At 39.5% G+C, this 27,278-nt stretch overlaps 1 protein-coding gene across 2 annotated transcripts in view; it reads left to right on the forward strand.

The window, feature by feature from the left end:
- FYB2 (FYN binding protein 2) overlaps positions 1–22,585 on the forward strand; it is a 159,075-nt gene extending 136,490 nt beyond the window's left edge. For both annotated transcript variants that reach the window (XM_051856422.2, XM_008265195.4), the window contains 5 exons: positions 13,287–13,373; positions 17,155–17,248; positions 20,577–20,733; positions 20,842–20,875; positions 21,496–22,585. In XM_051856422.2, the coding sequence (XP_051712382.2) occupies positions 13,287–13,373; positions 17,155–17,248; positions 20,577–20,733; positions 20,842–20,875; positions 21,496–21,526 (403 nt within the window). In that variant the 3' untranslated portion in view covers positions 21,527–22,585. The remainder of the gene's footprint in view (positions 1–13,286; positions 13,374–17,154; positions 17,249–20,576; positions 20,734–20,841; positions 20,876–21,495) is intronic.
- Positions 22,586–27,278: the final 4,693 nt, after the last annotated feature.

Below are 27,278 nucleotides of genomic sequence, written 5' to 3' on the forward strand. Positions count from 1 at the left end.
TTACAGCTTAGTAGTACTCCATAGTATATATACCATAATTTCTTTATCCAGTCAACAATTGATGGATATCTGGGTTGATTCCATATCTTAGCTATTATGATTTGAGCTGCAGTGAACATGGGGGTATGGATAACTCCTTCAGATGCTGATTTCTTTTAGTTTGGGTAAATTCCTGGGAGTAGGATGGCTGGATCACATGGTAGGTCTATATTCAAATTTCTAAGGTATCTATATACTATCTTCCACAGTGGTTGCACCAGTTTACAATCCCATCAACAGTGGATTAGGCAACCTTTCCCCCAACATCCTCACTAGCATTTGCTGTTTGCTGATTTCTGTATGTGAGCCACTCTAACTGGAGTGAGGTGAATCTCATTGTGGTTTTGATTTACATTTCTCTGATGGCTAGTGATCCTCAGCAGATTTTTCAAGTATCTGTTGGCCATTTGAATTTTCTTTCTTGAAAAATGTCTGTTCAAGTCCTTTGCTGATTTCCTAACTGGATTGTTTTGTTGTGGTTGAATTTCTTGAGCTCTTTATAGATTCTAGATGTTAACCCTGTATCAGTTGTGCAGTTTGCAAACATTTTATCCCATTCTGTCAGCTGCCTCTTCAATTTGCTGAGTGTTTCTTTTGCAGTGTAGAAGCTTCTCAACTTGATGTGATCCCAGTTGTTGATTTTGACTTTGTTTGCCTGTGCTTCTTGGGTTTTTCCAAGAAGTCTTTGCCTATGCCAATGTCTTACAGAGTTTCCCCAGTGTTCTCTAGGAATTTGATGGTATCAGGTCATAGATTTAGGTCTTTGATTCATTTTGAGTATATTTTTGTGTAAAGTATAAGGTATGGGTCCTGCTTCATACTTCTGGATGTGGAAATCCCATTTTCCTAGCACCATTTGTTGAAGAGACTGTCCTTGTTCAAGGGATTGTTTTTAGCTCCTTTGGCAAAGATAAGTTGCTTGTAGATGTGTGGGTTGATTTCTGAAGTTTCTATTCTATTCCATCAGCCTGCATTTCTGTTTTTGTGCCAGTACCAGGCTGTTTTGATTACAACTGCTCTGTAGCATGTCTTGAAATCAGGTATTGTGATGCCCCCAGCTTTGTTTTTGTTGTGTAAGATCGCTTTAGCTATTTGGGTCTCTTGTGTTTCCATATGAATTTTAGCATCATTTTTTTCTAGATCTGTGAAGAATGTCACTATGTCACTGGTATTTTATTTGGGATTGCATTGTATCTGTAAATTGCTTTTGATAGTATGGACATTTTTATGTTGTTGACTCTTCTAATCCATGAACATGGCAGATTTTTTATTTTTTAATGTGTTCTTTTATTTCTTGCTTTAATGTTTTGTCATTTTCATTATAGAGATCTTTCTCCCACTTGGTTAAATTTCTTCCAAGGTATTTAATTCTTTTTGGAGCTATATGAATGGGACTAATCTTAAAAGTTCTTTCTCAGTTATGGCATTGTCTGTGTATACAAAGGCTATGGAATTTTCTGTGTTGATTTTGTATCCTGCTACTTTACCAATCTCTCTTATGTGTTCCAATAGTCTCTCAGTGGAGTCTTTTGGTTCCCCTATATATACAATCATGTCATCAGCAAATAGGGATGGTTTGATTCCACCTATCTAATTTGTATCCCTTTGATTTCTTGGTGTTACCTAATGGCTCTAGATAAAACTTCTAGGACTGTACTGAATAGCATTGGTGAGAGTGGCCATCCTTGCCTGGCACCTTATCTTAGGGGAAATGCTTACAGCTTTCCCCCATTCATAGGATGTTGGCTGTGGGTTTCTCAAAAATTGGCATGACTGTGTTGAAGAATGTTCCTTATATACCCAATTTGCTTAAGGTTTTCTTCATGCAAGGATGTTGTATTCTATCAAATGCTTTCTTTACATCTTTTGAGATAACCATATGGTTTTGTTTCTTCAGTTTGTTAATATGATGAATCATACTTATTTATTTGCTTTCGCTGCAGCTATTGAGATAACCACATGGTTTTTGTTCTTCAGTTTGTTAATATTCTTTATCTCCTTTATTAATTTGTGAATGTTGAACTATCGCTGCATACCAGGGATAAATCCCATTTGGTCCAGGTTAATGATCTTTCTGATGTGTTGTTGGATTTGATTAGCTAATATTTTATTGAGGATTTTTGCATCTATGTTCATCAGGGACATTGGTCTATAGTTCTCTTTCTCTGTTGTATCTGTTTCCGGTTTACAAATTAAGGTGATGCTGGCATCATAGAAGGAGTTTGGGAAGATTTCCCTCCCTTTCAATTGCTTTGTATAGCTTGAGAAGAATTGGAGTAGTTATTTAGCTGTCTGATAAAATTCAGCAGTGAATCCATCTGGTCCTGGGCTTTTCTTTGTTGGGAGGGTCTTTATTACTGATTCAATCTCTTGGTTATTGGTCTGTTTCAGTTTTCTTTGTCTTCATGACTCAATTTTGGTATATTGTATGTGTCTAGGAATCTATCCATTTCCTCTAGGTTCCCAATTTGTTGCCATACAGCTCTTCATAATAATTCCTGATGATTGTTTTTATTTCTGTGATAGCTGTTGTTATATTTCCTTTTTTCATCTCTGATTTTATTGATTTCTGTCTTCTCCCTATTTTTTTGGTTATTAGGGGCAATTGTATGTCAATTTTTATTTTTTCAAATAACCAGCTCTTCATTTCACTGGTCTTTTGTATTTTTTTGTTTCAATTATGTTTATTTCTTCTCTAATTTTTTTCTTTCCTTCTACTAATTTGGATTTGCTTTGTTGTTGTGTTTCTAGGTCCTTCATATATATTGATGCTCATTTATTTGGTGCATTTCCAATTTCTCATGTAGGCACTGATTGGTAGAAACTTCCTTCTTATCACTGCTTTTGCTATACCCCATAAGGTTTTTTTAAGATTTATTTTATTTAAAAGTCAGAGTTACACAGAGAAAGAAGGAGAGGCAGAGAGAGAGAGAGGTCTTCCATCTGATGATTCACTCCCCAAATGGCCACAATGACTGGAGTGAGCTGATCCAAAGCCAGGAGCCTGGAGCTTCTTCCAGGTCTTCCACATAGGTGCAGGGGCCCAAGAACTTAGGCCATCTTCTACTGCTTTCCCAGGCCATCGCAAAGAGCTGGATTGGAAGTCTCAAACTTGTGCCCATATGGGATGCCAGTGATTCAAGCCAGGGCATTAACTCACTGTGCCACATCACTGGCCCCATCCCATAAGTTTTGATATGATATAATGTTAGTATTCATTCATTTCCAGAAATATTTTGACTTTTCTTTTAATTTCTTCTATTACCCACTGTTCATTCAGGAACATGTTGCTCAGTGTCCATGTGCTCTAGAGATTCTTGTATTGTTGATTTCCAGCTTCATTCCAATGTGATCTGAGAAGATGCATAGTATGAATTTGATTTTTTAAAAATTTGCTGAGACTTGCTTTATGGCCTAATATATGATTAGTCTAGAGAAAATTCCATGCACCGATGAGAAGAATGTGTATTCTGTAACTATGGTGTGAAAAGTTGTGTAGATATCAGTTTGGTCGCTTCAGTCCATAGTGTTGATTAGCTCTGTTGTTTCTTTTTTGACTTTCTGTCTAGTTGATCTGTCCATTGATGAAAGTGGGGTGTATAATCCCCCATAACTGTTGTATTGGAGTCATGTCTCCCTTTAGATACATTAACATTTCTTTTAAATAGCCAGTCACCCTGTCATTGGATGCATATACATTTATTATAGTCACAACTTCCTGCTGAATTGATCCCTTAATCATTATGTAGTGTTTTTCTTTGTCTCTTTTAACAGTTTTTTGTGTTAAAGTGTATTTTGTCTGATATTAGGATGGCAACATCTGCCTTTTTAAAAATTTTCTGTTGGCATGGAATACATTTTCTCATTCTTTCACTTTCAGCCTGCAGGTATCATTGTTGGTAAGACGTGTTTCTTGTAGGCAGCAAGTAGATGAGTCTTTTTTTAATCCATTCAGCCAGTCTGTGTCTTTTAACTGGAGAGTTGAGGCCTTTTACATTTAAGGTGACTATTGATAAGTAACAACTTGGCTCTGCCATTTTTCTGTAAATAATATTCCTATTGTTTACTCTGGATTTCTTTTGTACTTTTACTGGGAGGATTTTCTGCTTTCACATTCTTTTGTAATGTTTCTGTTTCTGTGTGTAGCACATCCTTAAGCATCTTTTGAAAGGCTGGATGAGTAGTGACAAACTTTTTCAATTTCTGTTTGTTACGGAAGGTCTTTATTTCACCTTCATTCATAAATGAGAGCTTTTCATGGTACAATATTCTGGGTTGACAGGTTTTTTTTTTAAGATTTGGACTATATCTTGCCATTCTCTTCTAGCCTGTGGGGTTTCTGATGAGAAGTCTGCTGTGAGTCTACTTGGAGATCCTCTGAAATTAATCTGGCATTTCTCTCATGCACATTTTAGATCCTTTCCTTTCCTGTCCTTTCCTTTCTTTATTTTTAAAAATTTTTATTTATTTATTCGACAGGTAGAGTTACAGACAGTGAGAGAGAGACAGAGAGAAAGATCTTCCTTCCATTGGTTCACTCACCAAATGGTCACCACAGCCAGCACTGCACCAATCTGAAGCCAGGAGCCAGGTGCTTCCTCCTGGTCTCCCTCATGGGTGCAGGGGCCCAAGCACCTGGGCCATCCACCACTGCCTTCCCAGGCCACAGCAGAGAGCTAGACTGGAAGAGGAGCAGCCAGGACTAGAACCCGTTGCCCATATGGTATGCTGGCGCCGCAGGCAGAGGATTAACCAAGTGAGCCATGGCGCCGGCCCCCTAGAATCTTTTCTAGTCGTGGTGAAGATCTTTTCTGGTCATGTCTACTAAGAGTTCTATGTGCTTCTTCTCTTGGACGTCCTTTTCTTTCTCCAAATTGGGGAAGTTTTCTGAAATTATTTCACTAAATAGGCCTTATATTTCATTGTCTCCTTTCACAGCTTCGGGAACTCCTAAGATACGTATGTGGGTTGTTTTATAGTATCCCATAAATATCCAACACTGTTTTTAATTTATCTGTTGCCTTTTTTTGATCTGACTGGAAATTTTCTAAAGATTTTTCTTCTAGCTTAGATATTCTATCTTCTGCCTTGCCAAGTCTGCTGCTAAGGCTTTCCAATGCATTTTTTATTTGATCTATTGAATTATTCATTTCTAATATTTCATTTTGATTTCTCTTTAAAATAATTTTATGGGGAAAATTTTCATTAATGTTGTGTATAATTTTCTTTAGTTTGTGGATTTGCTTCTGATTAAATTTGAGTAATCCTATGAATAATTTTTTGAATTCCATTTCTGGTATTTCCTCAATCTCTTCATCTTTACATTCTAATATTGAAATGTGTTTCTTGGTGTGGGGTGGGGACATGGTGTCTTCCTTATTCTTGTTTCTTGAATTTCTGCATATATTTTTGCATTTGTGGAGATACTTACTGTTTTTTTTTCCTCAAATGGATTTTATCTTTGAGCTATGCCTTTGGGGCTTAGTGGAATGTCTTCACTTTCAGTGAATACAAAGAGGTATGTGGTGGGAGTGGCCAGGGAGTTCTGCTCAGTGCTCCAGGGTGGAGTGAGTATCCAGGGAAGCACCTAAGTTGGTGGTGGTAGATCTCCTGTTTACAGAAGGGGGGCAGGATGTACACCTCTATTGGTGTGATCACTCCTTCACCACCTCTCCTCCAAGCTGAGCAATTTCTGGGTATTAGTCCCCAGTGTATTCAACACTCATCCCCACCACTGTATGAACCACACAAATGATGTGTGCAGTCCTCATTGTGAACACAGTTCCTGCTGCAATGACCTGCCTCAGGCAACCATTGAGCTCCAGTTACACCCTGCACCTTCTCATGTAACCACCAAGTCCTCATGGTCTCAGCACACAAGGCTCCCACAGTTGCTGGGTGTAGAACTTTTGCTCTTCCCTGCCAGTCTGTCCATTCAGCAGAGTGGCAGATGTTCCCTCAGCCAGCTCCACCTAGGCATCTTGATCCTGGGAGGTTGGGAGTGCCTTACTGTCCTGTATGAGTGCCTAGCCACTCCCAGGCAGGCTGAAAGTTAGTGGGAACTTCAGGTTTTTCCCTCCTTTAGAATCTCTGTAGCACACACGTATAAAAGAGTCAGTGGCTGAGTGTTGCTCTCTCCCCACCACTGCTACCGGTACTGCCAAGATGTTTGGTCTAAGCCAGTTGCTGTGAGTGCACAAAAAGTCTTCTGAAGCTGCTCAAAGCCAAGAGCACCCTTTCTCAACCAGGCAGCAGATGCTGTTGTGGGGAAGTTGGGGTGAAATAAACATGCCCACTCTACTTCAACTGGGTCCACAGGCAACTGCAAGTCCCCAAGGCTCCAGTCTGGATTCATGCCATGCTCTTCTTCTGACTATATTACCATTGTTTGCTGCAGTCTCACCTCCTCCTCCAAGCAGCCACTATGTTGCCTCTTGCTCCAGCTCTTGACTGCTGCAGTCGTATGTTGTATTCATGTTCATGCTATACTTCCACACACTCCACACAATCCATAGTGTTTCTCTTTCTCTTGTAGGATTTCCTGTGTGGTTTTTCTCTCCAATTCTCCCCTGAGAGTGTATTTCCTACACTTTTACTATTTATCCCTAGCCTAGCACAGTATGTCATTCTCTAATGCACCATCATGGAATCTTCTTGAAGTATACTTATAAGCAGGTTGATCACTTGCTTCTGGTTTTAAATTTGATTTAACAGACCAAGGGTCAGCAACCTATGTCCTGTAAACCTAATGTGGTCTACCACTTATCTTTGTAAATCAAGTTATATTGGTACAGTTGAATATTTGCCATAGAGATGACTTAGCCTGCAAATCATAAAATATTTACCAGGTGGCCTTGCCATAGATTATCAAAATATAATTCTAGAAGACTCTTCATAATTTTTTTGTAAACTGGAATTTATCTCTGGTATGCAGAGATGGTTCAACATTCACAAATCAATAAATGTAATAAATCACATTAACAAGTTGAAGAATAAAAACCATATGATCTCAATAGATGCAGAGCAGACATTTGATAAAATACAACACCCTTTCATGATGAAACCTTAAGCAAATTGGTTATACAAGGAATATTCCTCAACAAAGCCAGTGTCTTATTGAGTGGGCGAAGTTGAAGCATTCCTACTAAGATCCAGAATCAGATAAGGATGCCCACTGTCACCAGTGTTGTTCAGCACAGTCCTAGAAGTTTTAGCCAAAGATGTTAAGCAAGAACAATAAATCAAAGGGATACAAATTGGAAAGGAGGAATCAAACCATCCCTATTTGCTGATGACATGATTCTATATATAGGGGAACCAAAAGACTTCACTAAGAGACTATTGGAACTCATAAAAGAGTTTGGTAAAATGGCAGGATATAAAAATAATGCATAAAATCAATAGCCTTTGCATACAAAGACAATGCCATGGCTGAGAAAGAACTTCTAAACTCAACCCCATCCACAGTAGCTACAAAAAAATTTAAATACCATGGAATAAATTTAACCAAGAGGGTGAAAGATCTCTACAATGAAAATTATAGAACATTAAAACATAGAAGATACACACACAAAAATGGAAAAATCTTCCATATTCATAGGTTGGAAAATTAATATCATCAAAATGTCCATACTACTGAAAGCAATTTTCAGATTCAATGTGATCTATATAAAAATACCAATGACATTTCTCTCAGATCTAGAAAAAAATGATGCTAAAATTCATATGGAAACACAAGAGACTCTGAATAGCTAAAGCAAACTATACAACAGAAAGCTGGAGGCATCACAATACCAGATTTCAAGACATATTATATGGCAGTGCAATCAAAACAGCAGGGTCCCAGCACAAAAATAGACATGTAGGCCACTGGAACAGAATAAAAACTCCAGAAATCAGTGTATGTATATACAACCAACAAAAGTTTGACAAAGGAGCTAATATCAATCCCTGGAGCAAGGATGGCCTCTTCAACAAATGGTGCTAGAGAAATTGGATCTCTGTGTGCAGAAGTATGAAACAAAACTCCTGCTTTATTCTGGTCTGGCTGAAAAGCCCATGAGAGCATTTCAGGCATGGAAAGCCAAAACAGCATGGCAAAAAAATGTCCTACATGAAGGATCTCTGTAAGAGAAACCCCAGTGGAAAGAAATGGCCATCAAAGAAGAATGTACTTTTCTCAGAAGGGAAGAGAGAACTACTATGCTTATGGCCTTGTCTAAATAATGATGGATGATGTGGATTCAAAAGGCTTCCATAGCCTTGGTAGCTCATATCAAAAGCCCCGACTGGTCACTGAAGTCATACATGAGAGTGTTAATTGTTAAATTAAAAATGTGCATCACCGTGCACGTATATCCCATGTAGGTCACCTGTTCTCAATGAGTTGTATTATGCGAATTAACTGAAAAATTTGTTCTCAAATAGTATGTGTGTGTGTGTGTGTGTGCAAATTGTTAAAATCTTTACTTAGTATAGAGTTGTTCTTCTGTATATAAAGTTAATTGAAAATGAATCTTAATGGAGAATGGGACTAGGAATGGGAGAGGGAGGAGGGGTGAGTGGGAGTGAAGGTGGGAGGGTGGGTATGGTGGGAAGAATCACTATATTCCTAAAGTTCTACTTAAGAAATTTGTAATCTTTAAAAAGTTTCTTTGGAAAAAAAAATCCTTCCTTACACCATCAACTCAAAGTGGATCAAAAATCGGCATCTACTGCAGAACATTGGGGAAAATCTGCAAGACATTGGCACAGGCAAAGACTTCTTGGAAGAGATCCCAGAAGCACAGACAATCAAAGCAAAAATAGACAAATGAGATTACACCAAGCTGGGAAGCTTCTGTATTGCAAAAGAAACACAGTAAAGTGATGAAGAAATGGACAGAATAGGAGAAAATATCTGCAAACTTTGAAACTGATAGAGGATTAATATCCAGAATATGTAAAATACTCAAGAAATTTGACAACAATAAAACAAACAAACCAAAGTTTGTTGATTTTGCCCAAAGGAATGGGCAAAGAACTTGAATAGGCAGATTTCAAAGGATGAAAATCAGATGGGCAAAAGTGATATGAAAAAATGCTCAGGATCATTAGCCATCAGGGAAATGAAAATCAAAACCACAATGAGGTTGCACCTCACACCTGTTAAAATGGCTCACATACAGAAATCAACAAACAATATATGCTAGAAAGGATGTGGGGGAAAAGGTAGCGTAATCCACTGTTGGTGGGAATATAAACTGGGGCAGCCATTGTGGAAGACAGTATGGAGATACCTCAGAAATCTGAATATAGACCTACCATGTGACCCAGCAATCCCACTCCTGGGAATTTACCCAAACAAAATGAAGTCAATATCTGAAAGAGTTATCTATATCACCATGTTCATTGCAGCTCCATTCCCAATAGCTAAGACATGGAATCAACACAAATATCCATCAACTGATGACTAGATAAAAAAAATTATGGCATATATACACTATGGAATATTATGCAGCAGTTAAAAAGTGAAATCCCATTTTGTAAAAAAATGGATGCAACTGGAAACCATTATAGTTAGTGAAATAAGCAAGTCCCAGAAAAAAATGATGCTGAAATTCATCTGAGGCCCAGGTGACCTCGGATTGCTAAAGCAATCTTGTACAACAAAAACAAAGCTGGAGGCATCACAATACCAGATTTCAGGACATACTACAGGGCAGTTGTTATCAAAACAGCATGGTTGCTGGCACCGCGGCTCACTAGGCTAATCCTCCGCCTTGCGGCGCCGGCACACTGGGTTCTAGTCCCGGTCGGGGCGCCGGATTCTGTCCCAGTTGCCCCTCTTCCAGGCCAGCTCTCTGCTGTGGCCAGGGAGTGCAGTGGAGGATGGCCCAAAGTCCTTGGGCCCTGAACCCCATGGGAGACCAGGATGAGTACCTGGCTCCAGCCATCGGATCAGCATGGTGCGCCAGCTGCAGCGGCCATTGGAGGGTGAACCAACGGCAAAAGGAAGACCTTTCTCTCTGTCTCTCTCACTATCCACTCTGCCTGTTAAAAAAAAAAAAAGGCATGGTACTGGTACAGAAACAGATGGATAGACCAATGGAACAGAATAGAAACACCAGAAATCAATCCAAACATCTATAGCCAACTTATATTTGAGCAAGGATATAAAACCAATTTCTGGAGCAAGGACAGTCTATTCAACAAATGGTGCCGAAAATTGGATTTCCACGTGCAGAATCCTGAAGCAAGACCCCTACCTTACACCTTACACAAAAATCCACTCAATATAGATTAAAGATCTAAATCTATGACCAGACACCATCAAATTATTAAAGAACATCAGAGAAACCCTGCAAGATATAGGCACAGGCAAAGACTTCTTGGAAAAGACCCCGGAAGCACAGGCAGTCAAAGCCAAAATTAACATTTCTGATTGCATCAAATTGAGAAGTTTCTGTACTGCAAAAGAAACAGTCAGGAAAGTGAAGAGGCAACTGACAGAATGGGAAAATATATTTGCAAACTATGCTACAGATAAAGGGTTAATAACCAGAATCTACAAAGAGATCAAGAAACTCCACAACATCAAAACAAACAACCCACTTAAGAGATGGGCCAAGGACCTCAATAGACATTTTTCAAAAGAGGAAATTCAAATGGCCAACAGACACATGAAAAAATGTTCAAGATCACTAGCCATCAGGGAAATGCAAATCAAAACCACAATGAGGTTTCAACTCACCCCGGTGAGAATGGCTCACATTCAGAAATCTACCAACAATAGATGCTGGCGAGGATGTGGGGAAAAAGGGACACTAACCCACTGTTGGTGGGAATGCAAACTGGTAATGCCACTATGGAAGTCAGTCTGGAGATTCCTCAGAAACCTGAATATAACCCTACCATACAACCCAGCCATCCCAGTCTTTGGAATTTACCCAAAGGAAATTAAATTGGCAATTAAAAGAGCTGTCTGCACCTCAATATTGCAGCTCAATTCACAATAGCTAAGACATGGAATCAACCTAAATGCCCATCAACAGTAGACTGGATAAAGAAATTATGGCACATGTACTCTATAGTATACTATACAGCAGTCAAAAAACATGAAATCCGGTCATTTGTAACAAAATGGAGGAACCTGGAAAAAATCATGCTGAGTGAAATAAGCAAGTCCCAAAAGGACAAATATCATATGTTCTCCCTGATCAGTAACAACTAACAGAGCACCTAAAAGGAAACCTATTTAAATTAAATGGACACTATGAGGAAAAATGACTTGATCAGTGCTTGTGTTGACTGTTGAGGAACAACGTATTATTTTATTTCTTTTATTACTATTTAATACCATTGGTTGAACTCTTTAACTAACACAGTTATTCTTAGCTGTTTAAATGTAACTGAGAAGTGATCCCTGTTAAGTATGAGAGAGGGAGGAGATGTACAGTTTGGCACATGCTCACTCGGACTTACCCCTAATGGTAGAGCTAGAAATGTGCCAGGGGATTCCAATTCAATCCTATCAAGGTGGCATGTACCAATCCCATCTCACTAGTCAATGTGATCAGTTTAGTTCACAATTGATCATAATGATAGGATTAAGTGTCAAAGGGATCACATAAACAAGACTAGTGTCTGCTGATACTGATAGAATTAAAAAAGAATAATCCAACATGGCAAGCAGGATACACAGCAGACTCATAGAATGACAGATGTCCTAAACAGCACTCTGGCCTCAGAATCAGCCCTTAAGGCATTCGGATCTGGCTAAAAAGCCCATGAGAGTTTTGCAGGCATGGAAAGCCAAAACATTGTGGCAAAAAAAGACCTAAATGAAAGATCTCTGTGAGTGAGATCCCAGTGGAAAGAATGGGCCATTAAAGAAGGAGGTACCTTTCTCTGAAGGGAGGAGAGAACTTCCACTTTGACTATGGCCTTGTCTAAATAAGATCGGAGTTGACGAACTCAAGAGGCTTCCATAGCCTTGGCAGCTAATGGCAAGAGCCTCGGGTGATTACTGAGGTCATAAATAAAAGTGTCAATTGTTAACAACAGGAGTCACTGTGCACTTACTCCCCATGTGGGATCTCTGTCCTTAAAATGTGAATTAACGGTATAACTAGTCCTGAAACAGTACTTTACACTTTGTGTTTCTGTATGGGTGCAAACTGTTGAAATCTTTACTTTGTATATACTAAATTGTTCTTCTGTATATAAAGATAATTGACAATGAATCTTGATGAAGATTGGGATGGGAGATGAAGTGGGAGATGGAATGGTTGCAGGTAGGAGGGAGGTTATGGGGGGGGGGGGAGACGCTAGAATCCAAGAGTTGTACTTTGGAAATTTATATTTATTAAATAAAAGTTAAAAAAAAACTAAATAAGCCAGTCTCAAAAAGACAAATACCACATGTTTTCCCCGATCTGTGGTAACTGATAGAGTGCCTAAAATGTAATGTATAGGAGTCCCATTTGCATTTTGAGATGATATGATTGTTAACAGCCCTTATCTTTTCGTTTTGTTTTTGTTTTTGTTTTTGTTTTTTTGGACAGAGTGGACAGTGAGAGAGACAGAGAGAAAGGTCTTCCTTTGCCGTTGGTTCACCCTCCAATGGCCGCCGTGGCCGGTTTCGCTGCGGCTGGTGTACCGCGCTGATCCGAAGGCAGGAGCCAGATGCTTCTCCTGGTCTCCCGTGGGGTGCAGGGCCCAAGCACTTGGGCCATCCTCCACTGCACTCCCTGGCCACAGCAGAGAGCTGGCCTGGAAGAGGGGCAACCGGGACAGAATCCGGCGCCCCGACCGGAACTAGAACCCAGTGTGCCAGCGCCGCAAGGTGGAGGATTAGCCTATTGAGCCGTGGCGCCGGCCAACAGCCCTTATCTTTACTATTGAAGAATAGTGTTTTTTTCTTCAAACTATTTTTTGGACTCTTTACTTAATGTATGATTAATTTTATGAGTATAAAATAAGCTGAAAATAGATCATTGTAAAAATTAAGAGATGGAAAAGGAGAGGAAGGAGGAAGAAGAGTGGGAACATGGGCAGGAGAGAGTAGGGTGGGAAGCATCACTATGTCCCTGAATCTTTATACATAAAATACATGAAATTTGAATACCTTAAATAAAATTTAAACAAGAATAAGCGCACACACACACACAAATTTTAAAACATAATTATCCAGAAACAATTGATGATTCTGTAAATGTTCAATAGTTCAATCTTAATTAACTTGCTCAAAATATTTTTCTCCTCAGAGATGAAGATAAACTGAAAACCTGGAAGCCCAAGTTTTTGATATCAAAGGAAAAAAAAGAGAAAAAAAGTGCTGAAGCATCAGAAAGGTAAGAAAACAGATGCATTTATATTACAGCTTATCTGCTACAACTTATGGCTGTTTGACCTTAGGCAAATCATCAAATTTGATTGTCCAGTTCTTAGTCTACAAAATGATAATAACCTATATCACAGTACATCTGAAAGGATTAAGAGAGACAATGGGGGATGGATTTGTGGTATCCTGGGTTAAGATGACATTTGGGACCCCCTCATCTCATACTGAAGTGCTAATTTGAGTCCCAGCTCCCTGCTAATGAAGGGAAGGCAGCAGATGATGGCCCAAGGATTTGAGTTCCTATTTTACATGTGGAAGACTGGGACAGAGTTCCTGGCTCCTGGGTTTGGCATGACCCAGCCCCAGTTTTTGCCATCATATTGGGAGTGACCCAGCAGATAAAGATTGGTCTCTCTCCCTCCCTTTTCCCTCATCCTCTCTCCACACCGTTGTCCCCTCCCTGTCTCTCTTTCTCTCCTTGTCTCTCTGCCTTTCAAATAAATAACTCTTCAAAGAAAAAAAGAAAGAGGGATATGAAAATGTTAAACACCACACACATTTATCTTCAGCATCTTCATCCTTGCTATTGTTGAGTGGAGAATGAAGAAAGATTTCAAGATGGCCCTTGTCATATAATGAAAAACTTCTAATTTTCTTTTAAGTTAAAACTTTTTTGTCTTACAAGATAGAACCTAAAACACCAATTTGAACTTAAATGAAACTTTAAGAGAAACTAGGTGTCATATATTAAGACTGCTTCCTCTATAATGTAATATAGTTCCAGCTGTGACTACAACTAGTATTGGAGTTTACAAAGAACGTTGCATGGATTCTCACCCTTCTTGATGTAGTGCAAGTCCCCAATTGGATGTTTTGGGAGGTGATGTTTTTACCAACTAAGTTGTCACATAACGCTCTGTGCTACGGTCTTCATAATTGCTAGGCTATGGCACAGGGTCTGGGTGCTTTCTTTAATGTTTGGGAAAATCTTCTACATAGTTACTGAGCTGTGAACATTATATGAACATTGTTTTGGAAAACCTGTCTAGAAAAGTTCTACTGGGTACCCCAAAAGAAATCAGACATCAGTCTGTACAAAATCTAAACTCCAAGGATGATCCTACCCTTACGTTTATTTTCTTTGGGTGTATTGAAGTAATTTATTTGTTATAACTTGGAAAAATGTATTCACCAACTAAACTAGGACAAACATCTTTTTACTTTAAAATTCATAGCTTCACATGCATTTACATAGCTCAGCAAATGGAAATATAAGAGGGGAAATATCATCAAAATTTTTGACCCTACCACTCCACACAATCCCCAAAAGCTTTTCAGTATATTTACAAGTAAGTATTTTGGGAGACAATTCTTTGATGCTTTTTTATTTCTTATAACAAATTGATTTAGTAAGATACGTTAACTCTCAACTGAGTAAATGTTTGAAAATGCAATAGTGGGGCTTTCATTATTCCTGTAAATGAATGTATCGGTTTCTTTTTTAAAAATATTTATTTATTTATTTATTTATTTTGAGAGAGAGCTACAGAAAGGGAGAGGGAAAGGCAGAGAGATATATCTTCCATCCACCTGTTCACTCCCCCAGATGACCACAGTGGTCAGGGCTGAGACAGGTTGAAGTCAGAAGCTTCATCAGGGCCGGCGCTGCGGCTCAATAGGCTAATCCTCCGCATAGTGGCGCCAGCACACCGGGTTCTAGCCCCGGTCGGGGCGCCGGATTCTGTCCCGGTTGCCCCTCTTCCAGGCCAGCTCTCTGCTGTGGCCAGGGAGTGCAGTGGAGGATGGCCCAAGTGCTTGGGCCCTGCACCCCATGGGAGACCAGGAGAAGCACCTGGCTCCTGCCTTCGGATCGGCGCAGTGCACCGGCCGTGGCAGCCATTGGATAGTGAACCAATGGCAAAGGAAGACCTTTCTCTCTGTTTCTCTCTCTCTGTCCACACTGCCTGTAAAAAAACAAAACAAAACAAAACAAACAAAAACAAAAAGCTTCATCAGGGTCTCCCAGATGGGTGACAGGACCTAACACTTAGACAATCCTCCTTTGCTTTTCCTGGGCCATTAGCATGGAATTGGATCAGAAGTAGAGCTGCTGGGACATGAACCTGGGACATGAACCAGTGCCCATATGGAACCCAGGCATTGCAAGCAGTAGGTGGCTTTACCCACCACACCACAATGCCAGCCCCAAATGTATCAGTTTCTATGTGCTCTTTTATCCCTTTAAAATGATTTCTACTGTAATTTCTTTTGCCAGTAAGAGATACTTCCTATATTATTTCAACCCTTTTTTAGTCCAAGATAATGGATAGTTTTAAGAGAAATTGGGTAAGGATCTCAGGTATAGAGCACTAAAAAGTATAGCCCGTCTTGCACAATGACCCAAGTAGACAAATGTGTAGGTAAGACGTATATGTTGGGAGATATATGTGTAGAGATAGCTAGAAAGGGAGATAAGGGCCAAATTATAAAATACCCTGCAAATGAATTTAGAATTTTCCTGTAGGCAGTATAGACACATTGTAAAGTTTTAAGCGAGAGAATAGATTAAGTTTTAGAAAGAAAACTCTGGAGACAGGAATCGGATGGTTCAAGGAAGGAGAGGCAAGAAGATGGCATTTCAGGCAAGAAGTTGTGGTAGTCTTGAGAGATGGCAGCAGCTGTAATCTTGGAGAGAAAGAAACATGTAGGAGACACTTCTAGGTAAAACTGACAGGATTTGATTGACTTTTTCTATCAATATAGTAAGTTGATACAAAACAGAACCAAACCCTACATGGAGAGCAGGAGGGATAAAGGGGGGGAGGATAAAGTTTCTGCTCTAAGCTTATTCACTTTTACATGTTAAAATTAATATACCTCTTTTGTGGCATCTTGCTTTATTTTCTTAATTCTATCCACCTCCCAAATCATTGGGTAAGCAGGACAGTTCTATGAACAACATAAATGTATGATTTTCCCAGTAATGCTTAAAAAGTTGGAAAGCCACAAAATGTAAGCCCTTTACCCATTCTTACTGGTTTCCATTAATTAATCTAAAGGTGAGTGAAAAGACTTCAAAATGTCCTTAAGTTTCTTTTTTGAAAAAGTTAATTATGCTTTTAAGTCTGATTTAGAGAAGTTTCTTATTTTTCTTAAATTGTTCAACTAATTTGTTTAATATATTTTTATATTAATTGACACATAGTAACCACACATTTTCATGGGGTGCAGTGTGATATTTCAACATGTGTATACAGTGAGAAGATCAGGGTTCCTGACATATTCATCACCTTATATAGGCTCATTTCCTCGTGTTGGGAACATTCAAAATCCTTGCTAATAATTTGAAATATATATGTAAATTACATTTATAATTGTTACCATCCATAGTTACCATGCTGGACTCTAGAACGATTAGAAGTTATTCATCCTATAAAATGATTCATCCTATAAAACTGCACTTCCTGAACCCCTTAAACATCCTCCATCAATGTCATTTTATTCTGTCTTGCTATCAAAAATACTTAAAAATTGTGTGGGAAAGTAATTGATATTTCCTGTCTTGTTCAGTTGTTTGGACAATGTGTTTTAATGGAAAGATATCTGTGTATTTATATGTATGTGTGTGTATACATATGTATGTATACACACATGACTATATATAATTTTACACAAAATTACATACACACAAAATTACACCTAAATTTATCATGAAATAGAATGATTTTGTAGATTTGGGAACCTAAAGATTTTATTGTAGAACATTTAACCCTTCTGCAATTTCTTACCAGTTTTTCTCCCAGAAATTTCTTCAGAATCAAGAAGCAAAACTTAGAAAAGAACAGAATAGAAAGAGAAGAAAAGCTTTTTAGGGAAAAATTTGAGGTATGTTCTCTTCTGAAGGTAAGAATTTGGAATATTAATAGCTAGGAACTCCCATGTATAAAGATTTTATACACACACACACACACACACACACACACTATACCTCTAACATCTTTGATAATCTTTGAATGAAAAAGCTGATGCTGCATTTTGAATTCTCCCTGATGCATTTCTACATTAACATAGCCATGTATATGCTATTTTCTCTGCCTGGGAAAAGTCCTGAGTTGTTCTTCAATGTTCTGTTCAAATGTCACTAGTCTTCCCCAGCTGCTCCAGGTGAAGTGACTCCCTCAGCACATTTTATGTAACTGTGATACCCATATCATGGGTAATACTGATCAGTTGGATTATAGCATGTGTGTGTGCCCACTAAATAGTTATGTTCCTCTGCAGGGTGAGACTCTGTCTCAATTGAGCTTGCCCCTAATTCCTAACATTAAACCAGATATACATACTGTTCAGTGACTGAATAGTGGGCTAAATAAGTAACAGTGGAATGATCTGAGCAGAATCTGAAACTCTTGGACATCTTATACTGTCATTAAGCTATGGGGCATTTTTCCAATCTCTTAAAGTCCAAATGGTCCTTCCTAATTTCATATATTTAAAAAGTGAGAACTTATTAATATATATATACATATACATATATATATATATTTCATGTGCTGGATTAGGAGAAATAAAGGGTGCATCCTGCTCATAAAATATGTCTAAGTCACAGCCTGAAATCTTTCACAAGTTCTTCATGGCCAAATGGATAAAGTTTAGGCTTCTTAACATGGCATATAAATCTCTGTTATGTCATGACCTATGCTTGCCTTTCTGGTTTTATCTCCTGACACTCTTTGTCTTGCACTATCAGCTCTGGAAACCAATGGTCATAGCTCTGTCCCTTGAATAACTTCCACCTCTGTGTTTGTCTTTCTTCTTCATTTCTCCAGCATGTACTTGGTGTGTTTTGACTATCTGGTATACCCTTGCGATAGCCTCCATCTGAGTTGTTTACTTTTCAAGATCCAGTTGGGGTATCTCCTCTTTCCAGGAAGACTTGCCCAAATTCCTGACTGAAGAAATGACACTTCTTCTACCAATCTATATACCTGAGCAACCTCTTGATTATTGCATTTACATATTTATCAAACTATGAGATCCTGGAGGACAAAGATTATCTTATTTAATCTTTATATCTACGTGCACAGCAGCATAAAAGTACCTGAGGCTTTGTAAGCATCCAAATATATGTTTAAACAGGTTTAAAATAGGAATATACATAATTTTCTCATAATCACTGATAACCCCTGACTGGGCCAAAGCTTGATAGTGTTACTATATTTAGAAATTATAATATGAAATTACATTTTAAATTTATCTACTATAAATTGTTATGTTATTTGATTAAGTGATAACAGTATAGTAATTACTTGTTGGAAAGACCCTTATAATCTTCTAGTGACATTTTCCCTCACCATATTTTTGACAGTCTCATATGAGACAGAAACTCCATTTGCTGTATACGTATATGATTCCATTCTTCAGTATTACCTGTGATGATTTTCCATAGTCAGAAAAAAATGATTCATTTTAATCATTTTTACCCAGCTCAAATCACAAAATACTGAGTACTCATTTGTGCCAGGCATTGAAAACACAAAGATATATATGACTATCTTCCATTTTCATATTATAAGACAGTAGGTTTATTAAATGCTGTATTAGGAGTAACTACAACATACAGTTAAAACAGTAAATTATACAATCCATCATCAAAGTATTTATGTGAGTTGGTTAAGCGAAGGAGCAGTGGCATGCAAATATGAAGGGCTTGTGGTGCATGTAAGGTTAGCATATAGCCTGATACGATCTCAGAAAGTTGGGATGGAAGGATGGGGAATGACAGTGTGCAAAGGATCATGAATGTGAAGCTAAGAAGTGAAATCAGTGAAGACTTTTGAGAACTAGACAAATGAAAAAGTGACCTAATCATATTTGTATTTCAAGGCATTTTGGTCAATTCACATTGAACTATGCCTTGGAAGAAGAAGACAACTATTTAGGAAGCTATCCCTTTGCTGGGCAAAAGAAAAATACATCTTGCAGATCAGATTCCATTTGGTATAGAGTGATCTTATGAATTTATAATCCAAATTCAGGACACTTCTGAGAGTGGAAAGAGGTACTCTTCCTTATCATAATACTTGTAGATAGAGATAATAATTATAGACAGAGACAAGCCTGGGCATAGGAGATATTTGGCCATTCTAATTTGGTGAAATAAACATCTATAACTAAGCTGCATATATTAGAATTGTTTTTTTCAACAGATTTTATTCAATATATTAGATATTGAAGTACCTGTGTATGTATAGGCTGGCTAGTTTATCACACAGAAAAATGTTTGATTAGGTCAGAAGTAGAATTTCTCATTTTCCCCCCACAAATGCCTACCTTCGAGCACAAAAGGAGAGTGGGAATTGCTGCTATATACACAATCCCACCACTTTAAGACACATGTACTGCTATTATATGTAAGTTTAGTCAAAGATGAAGAGTGAACAAACAGTGCCATCTAGAAATGATAGGTATACAAGAATATTTAAGGCATTAAACAGATAAGGAGGATTTTGTTTGTTAACTTCTGCCCTCCTGGGTGTGAAGGTAAAAGTAATACTGTAGTAGCTAACATACCATCCATAATACTATAGCCTTATTACTATTTTTTTTTTTGACAGGCAGAGAGGACAGTGAGAGAGACAGAGAGAAAGGTCTTCCTTTGCCGTTGGTTCACCCTCCAATGGCCACCGCAGCCTGCACCCCGCGCCGATCCGAAGGCAGGAGCCAGGTGCTTATCCTGGTGTCCCATGAGGTGCAGGGCCCAAGCACTTGGGCCATCCTCCACTGCACTCCCTGGCCATAGCAGAGAGCTGGCCCGGAAGAAGGGCAACCAGGACAGAATCCGGCGCCCCAACCAGGGCTAGAACCCGGTGTGCCGGCGCCGCAAGGCGGAGGATTAGCCTAGTGAGCCATGGCGCCGGCCCTATAGCCTTATTAAAGACTCTTCATCCCTTAGCATCCATTCCCATACAATTAGATGATAGATGTAAATAATAGGAAAATATAATCTTACTAAACAAATGTAAAATTGTAGAATTTTAACACTATTTTCTTAAAAGACTTTCACTGACTATCTTTCCATTTTCTACTTATTGAGGTATCGCAGCATCTTCTGTTCATTAAGTTAATATACTATATCTTCTGTTAATTTTGTTATACTGAAGATAGCAATTATATAAATAAGCATGGTCTGATTAATCATTTCTAATTTCAGTACGACAAAGAGATTGTTGTCATCAACAAAGCAATAGTGTGCTCCAATAATACAAGAAATGGAATATTTGATTTGCCAATAACCCGTGGGGAAGAACTGGAAGTTATTGATATTGCTGAACAAAATCTAGTGATATGTCGCAATTCTAAAGGCAAATGTAAGTTTATTCACTTAAAGGTCAGACAATAAATCACTGTTCTTAAAGAAATCTTAAAGTATTTTCTCTGTAACTTTAAGATTAGTAACAGTGGTTTTGTTTATATAGATGGATATGTGCTCATTGAACATCTAGATTTCAAGTAAGTGCTTTTATACTTCCAATTCATGAGTTCTAAATAATTAATGTTGTATATACATTAGTCTCAAGAAAAGGCTACTAGATTTACTGAGATAGTCATGTAGTGCCCTATCTGTATGGATTATATTGGAAGAGGTTGTTTTTTTTTGTTTGTTTTTTGTTTTGTTTTTTGACAGGCAGAGTTAGAGACAGAAAGAAAGGTCGGTCTTCCATTTGTTCACTCCCCTACTGGCCACTAAGGCTGGTGCACTGAGGCCGATCCAAAGCCAGGAGCCAGGTACTTTGTCCTGGTCTCCCATGGGGTGCAGGGCCCAAGGACTTGGGCCATCCTCCACTGCCTTCCCAGGCCACAGCAGAGAGCTAGACTGGAAGAGGAGCAACCAGGACAGAATCCGGCGCCCCAACCGGGTCTAGAATCTGGGGTGCCGGCGCCACAGGCAGAGGATTAGCCTAGTGAGCTGCGGCGCCAGCTGGAAGAGTTTTTATTATTGTGTTGCCTGTGTATCTTACCAAACTTCTCTCAGAGCATATTTATATTTTGAGGAAGCATAAAAATACTGAATTGGACTATCCCTATTCATTGGCCTAATTTCAAAATATTTTGTCTATTTTTCTTCTCAGGAATCAAGGTTGGTCACCTTATGAAAGTTAAGATGGAATGCCAGGGGCTGTACTAGCCCCAAATCTCAGTCCTGCCTCATATCAGTTCCAGTTTACACATGAAAATGAGATGCGCTTGTGGCAACTTTGGTTCAGAACGTGGAAGAGAAAGACAAAGGCAAACTCTCCATATTTTGATGCAGGTTTCACTCCTGAAGGGTTATCTTTCAGTGTCTTTTTCAGTACATATTTCACTCCAGTTCAGGAGAATGTGAAACTGTATGTGTTAGCACTGTAGCACTTGCTTAATGAGCCACATCCAAAGTTAGAAACCATGCCTTCTGGCACCTCGGCAGTTGTGCAGATGGTTAGTTCGCTTCTAATATTAGTACACAAGTGTTTTGAATTTCTAGATGTTATGCATTTAAATATGGCATAATTAAATTCTGAACAATCAATAATATAGCCAAGGTCTTTCAAATACTCAAATTGAAGATGTAATCTTAAAATATTTATGGCAGCCTTTTTAAAAGTCAAGATATAAGTGTCTTCTTTCTTCATCAAAAAATAAAATCCTATGACTGCTACTCAACATTAGTTTCCTTTGGGAATAGTTGGCTGAGAAGAAATTTATTCCTAATTTCACACAACATCATTTTAAGAAGTGCCTAAGTATATTTAACAATCTAAATAATACATGTATGTGCTGTGTCACTTTAAAACATCCTATTCCCCAAAATAAGGAAAATTGTTGTTATTTTGTCTATGCCTGAATATTTATTCAAATATAATTCAAATGTATTTTCATTTATGTGAAAATAAAAATTAAAAAGCAGAGCTGTAAATAACATTCTGTTATTCATGCAATTGAGATACCTAAATTCCACATATGTGTTCAACTGTTTTAAAATTTAAGTGGCTTTATCAGCGCTGAAAAGCTGGAGAATTTCAGTCAGTTCTGTAAGCAGGTATATTCTGACCTTCAAGTGTGTGATGACTTTTTTTTCCATGACCTCATCCTTTGGACTATGAGACTATTTTCTCATCTAGGTTCTTTTGTCTTCTTTTTCATGTTCCAAATGGCACTTGCCAATAAACACCAAGTTTATCCTAAGAGATAGGAATCAAAGGTATTCAGAGTTCAGAGAAGAAAAAAGATAAAGCGATTATTACAAATGACATAATTAAAAAGATACAAATGGATTGCTAGAGAATTAAGTAATGTTTTATGAAGAACATAACAGTGAGATTGGCTCTTTAAGTGTATTTGTTAGGCAGGGCAAAAAGATGGTGACCATTGGAAATCCAGGGTAAACGGCGTGCAGTTTGGTGAAACTGGCAGGAGCTGTTTGCAGTGAGGTAAGGTGGGGCTAGAATGTGACAGAGCTTGCTTGAACTTTCCCTTGGGAGAATGGGGAGCCATTCAAAGGTAAAGCAGGGAGGACATGCCAGATGTCTTGGCAGCATGGCTGGGGGTGGGGGAGTGGTGGATCAACATTGCAGTAATAGAAGAGGGGCTAATTGTTTCTGCAATATGCTAAGCAAAGGGGCATTAGGTCTTTAAAGGCAACAGCAGTAGAAATATGAGGACACTTCAAAAACTTCAAGGAAAGTAGAATTAAAAGGTAAAATTTTAGAAATCCATTCGTTTCTTTCGGAACTTTTTAAAGACCTCTTTTACAGAGAGGAGTCCCACTACAAGTATCACACAAGGAAAGGAAACAACACACAATTAGATGCAGAGTAAGTTTAGTAGAATTGGGGAATGGTCCTGAGAATTTTTAGGAGATGAGATTAAGACTGGTGCCAAACAGTGAGAAAACAGGGCAGGCATTTGGCCTAGCAGTTACCTGGCACCCATGTGGGAGACCTGGATTTAGCTTCCAGCTGCTGACTTCCATCTGGCTCAGCCCCAGCTATTGCAGGAATTTGAAGAGGGGAGCAAAGTAGTAATGGAAGCATTCTCTTATCTCTGTCTCCCTTCTCAAACTAAAAAGAAAATGAAAATTGGACTAGAGAACAAACTTCTTAGTCCCTCTACTTTAATTTACCACTAAAAAGAGGCAACTAAAGCCTTCTGTTCTCTAGAATCTGTTATAGAAGGAAGTGTGGAGGCCAGCACTGTGGCGCAGCAAGTTAAGCTGCCACCTACAACACTGGCAACCCATATGGGCACCAGTTCTTGCCTCAGCTCCTTGGTTGCTCTGTTTCCGACCCAGCTCCCTGCTAATGTGCCTGGGAAAGCAGTGGAGAATGGCCCAAGTGCTTGGGACCTTGCTCCCACATTGGAGATCTGGAAGAAGCTCCTGGCTCCTGGCTTTAGCCTGGCCCAGCCCTGGCTGTTGCAGCAATTTGAGGAGTGAACCAGCAGATGGAAGACCTCTCTCTCTCTCTCTGACTATGCCTTTCAAATAAATAAAATTTTTTTTAAAAAAGAAGGCACTGTAGAAGACAAGGAGAAGTATCGTCTGTGGGTAAGGGGATGAGAGTCTATGATGGGCAGAAACACTTTATGAATAATCCTAACAAAGAACCATAAATCTCATGTTACTACTGCCACCTCACCACACTATGAAATATTTTAAACCTTGAAGTTGCAGTAGTACTAAATTTTAACCAAGATCAGTTGGTTCTGTGCATTTTCTACCCCATTATATGGCTTCCTATATGGCCATTACATGGCCTGTGATATGTTATGTGACTTTGCAACAGGTGTTTTTTATATGCAATTAAAGTTGCTAACTTGTTCATCTTAAAATAGGGAGATACTTTATCCAGATAGGCCCAGCTTACTCCCATGGACCCTAAAACTGGATGAGGAAGATACACATCAGTCAGCTAGCCAGAGAGATCCCTGTGAGTGGCCTTGAAGACAAAGGCAGTCCTGGGCTGGGGACGTCAGTGACCGCTAGAAGCTCCCCTTTCCAACTGCTGGAAATGGAGATGTCAATCCTACGATGGCATGGAACTAAACTCCACCAAAAGCCCGAAAGATCCTGGAAGCATATTCTTCCCCAAAGCCTAGCCCTTTCAAACAATTTGGTTTTCAGTCTGTGTGGCTTAAGGTAGAAAAACCAGCTAAACCCACCAGACTTCAGATTTTAAGATAATAAATTTGTGGTGTTTAAGTGGTTAAGAAATGTGTGGATCCAAGATGGCTGTTAAGAAGTACTCTGTACTCACCTCTGCCACAGGCAAGAACTAGGGCATCGAAGAAGGACTGCATTTTCTAGAGAGAGTACTGTGGAAATCAGCAAAGAAGTGATGGGAACCCTAAACAGCACTGAGACTCAGACCACCTAGAGAGGAAGGAACTGAATTTATGGCCTGGTGTGGAGGTGGGGCAGGACAGGACTCCAAATTGCTAGGAAATTGTAAGTGGGAAAGCACCAGTGATCCCATCATCACTGAAGACCTCCAGTCCAAACTATAAAATTCCACCGTCCTCAAAGGCTTTAACTTGTTTGGGAAGTTGACTAGGACCTGAGTGACTGCATTGCTCCAAAGCAGATGGGACATCCTCAGTCAGCAGAACCCAGTTTGCAATAGCACAGCCACTACTAGACTCTGTGCTGCCCTGGGACCTGCAGGCAGACTCAGACACTTCCATGAGCCCCTGGACCAGTGCCCAGCTCAGGATGCCCCTCAGCATCCCATACCTGTAAGGCCGGTGCACACATGCTGGTGTCATTCTTGTTCATCCTGCAGGACCTGCAGAAGGTCCCTTTCGTGTCTTCCAGCTTAGAATTCACAGTGTCAGTACACAAGCCTTAGTAGCGCCTGCAGAAGATCCCCTCCACACTCACAGCTCAGGGCCCACAGCCATTGGGTGCACAAACCCTAGTGTTACCGTGTTCCACAGCTGGAAGACCATAGCATGGGAAGAAAAGCCCCAGCATCACCCGTGCTCACCCTGTAGAACCTGAATATGAACCCATTCATGTCCTTGTAACTCCAGGACTATGGCTGTCAGTGCCACAAGCTCCATCACCACCTGTACTCACATCTAGGGATGGATGCATCAGCACCCTGTAGGTACAGGACGATGGCTATTGTAAGCCTGAAGTACTACCTGGGCTCACCCCTTGGCACCTGGGGATGTTCCAATGAATGTTTTGCAACTCCAGGACAGTGGCTGTTTGTGCTATATCCCTGAGTCATTTGTGCTCCTCCCACGGGATCTGGGATAAGGTTTCTGATCCTGTGGGCCTGCAACTGTAGCTACTGATATTATACTAGGCATGACCTGTGCTTGCCCAGCAAGATCTGGAGACATTCCCCTCTGCATCCTGCAAAGCCAGCGCCACAACTGTTGGTGACATAAACCCCAGCATTACCTTCACTTGCTGTGTAAGGCCTTGGGAAGTTCCATCTGCACTCTGCAGCTCTGGGACTGTGGCTGTTAATGCCACAACCCTGCCATCACCCACAATCTCTTCCACAGGACCTGGGGATGGTCCCCTGTATACTGTGGCCCTGGAATAGTGACTGTGGGTTTTACAAACACTAGTGTCACCCAGGCTTATCCGGCAGGACCTGGGTCAGTATTCTCTATGTCCACAGCATCAAGACCATGGCTGGTACCTTCAGAAACCCCTATGCCATCAGCACTTACCTCTGTGGGTCCTGAGGACACACACTTTTGGAAGACTATCTCTATTGCAAAGTCATACTACTACCTCCACAACTGCTGCCATCTATACAATATAGCACTTATACAGACCACTGATGTTGATTACAGCTGAAGAAATCAGATGGATGTTACATTTCTGATCTGACCTGGAACAAAAGGCAAAATCACTATCCATCTAACACCCCACATCTCATATCAAAAAAAAGTCTTTTCCAACAAAAGCTATTCCATAAAACTGAAAAAATAATTATTACAAAAGATGCATGGACATCAACTTAGGGACACAGGAAACAAAAAACAACGAAGCATGACACTTCCAAAGAAACACAATAAATCTCCAGAAATCAACTGCAATTTGAAGGGAATCTACGCAACACCAGAAAAACAATTCAAAATAATGATTAATGACTCTAAGGAAGTTCAATGAGATGCAAGAGAGTACAGATAGCCAATTCAAAGAAATAAGGGAATAAATCCATGGTGAATGAGAAACTCAACAAAGAAATCTACATAAAAAAATCAGGAAATTTTGGGGCTGAAAACTTGAGTCAATGAAATAAAAAATATAATTGAGAACTTCAGCAGCAAACTATATTGAGCTAAATTTCTGAGAGTGAAGACAGGTGTTTTGTTTGTTTGTTTGTTTGTTTTTGACAGGCAGAGTTGGACAGAGAAAGAGAGAGAGAAAGGTCTTTCTTCTGTTGGTTTACTCCCCTAATGACCGCTATGGCCGGCACTGTGCCGATCCGAAGCTGAGAGTCAGGTGCTTCTCCTGGAGTCTCCCATGGGGTGCAGGGCCCAGGCACTTGGGCCATCCTCCACTGCCTTCCTGGGCCACTGCAGAGAGCTGGACTGGAAGAGGAGCAACCGGGACAGAATCCGGTGCCCCAACCAGGACTAGAACCTGGAGTGCTGGCACCACAGGCGGAGGATTAGCCTAGTGAGCCACAGCACTAGCTGAAGACAGGTCTTTCAGCATAATCCAGTAAGACAAAAAAAAAAAAAAAAAAAAAAAAAAAAAAAAAAAAAAGAACTAAAAAGAATGAATAAAGCATACAAGAAGTAGGGGATACCATCGAGTGAACAGAAATTCATGTTATGGGTATACCTGAAGGAGATAAGTGAAAAGGCACTGCAAACTTATTTAATGAAATGATAGTTTAAAATTTTT

The sequence above is a fragment of the Oryctolagus cuniculus genome, chromosome 7, assembly GCF_964237555.1.
Source record: "Oryctolagus cuniculus chromosome 7, mOryCun1.1, whole genome shotgun sequence".
NCBI classification, from domain to species: Eukaryota; Metazoa; Chordata; class Mammalia; order Lagomorpha; family Leporidae; genus Oryctolagus; species Oryctolagus cuniculus.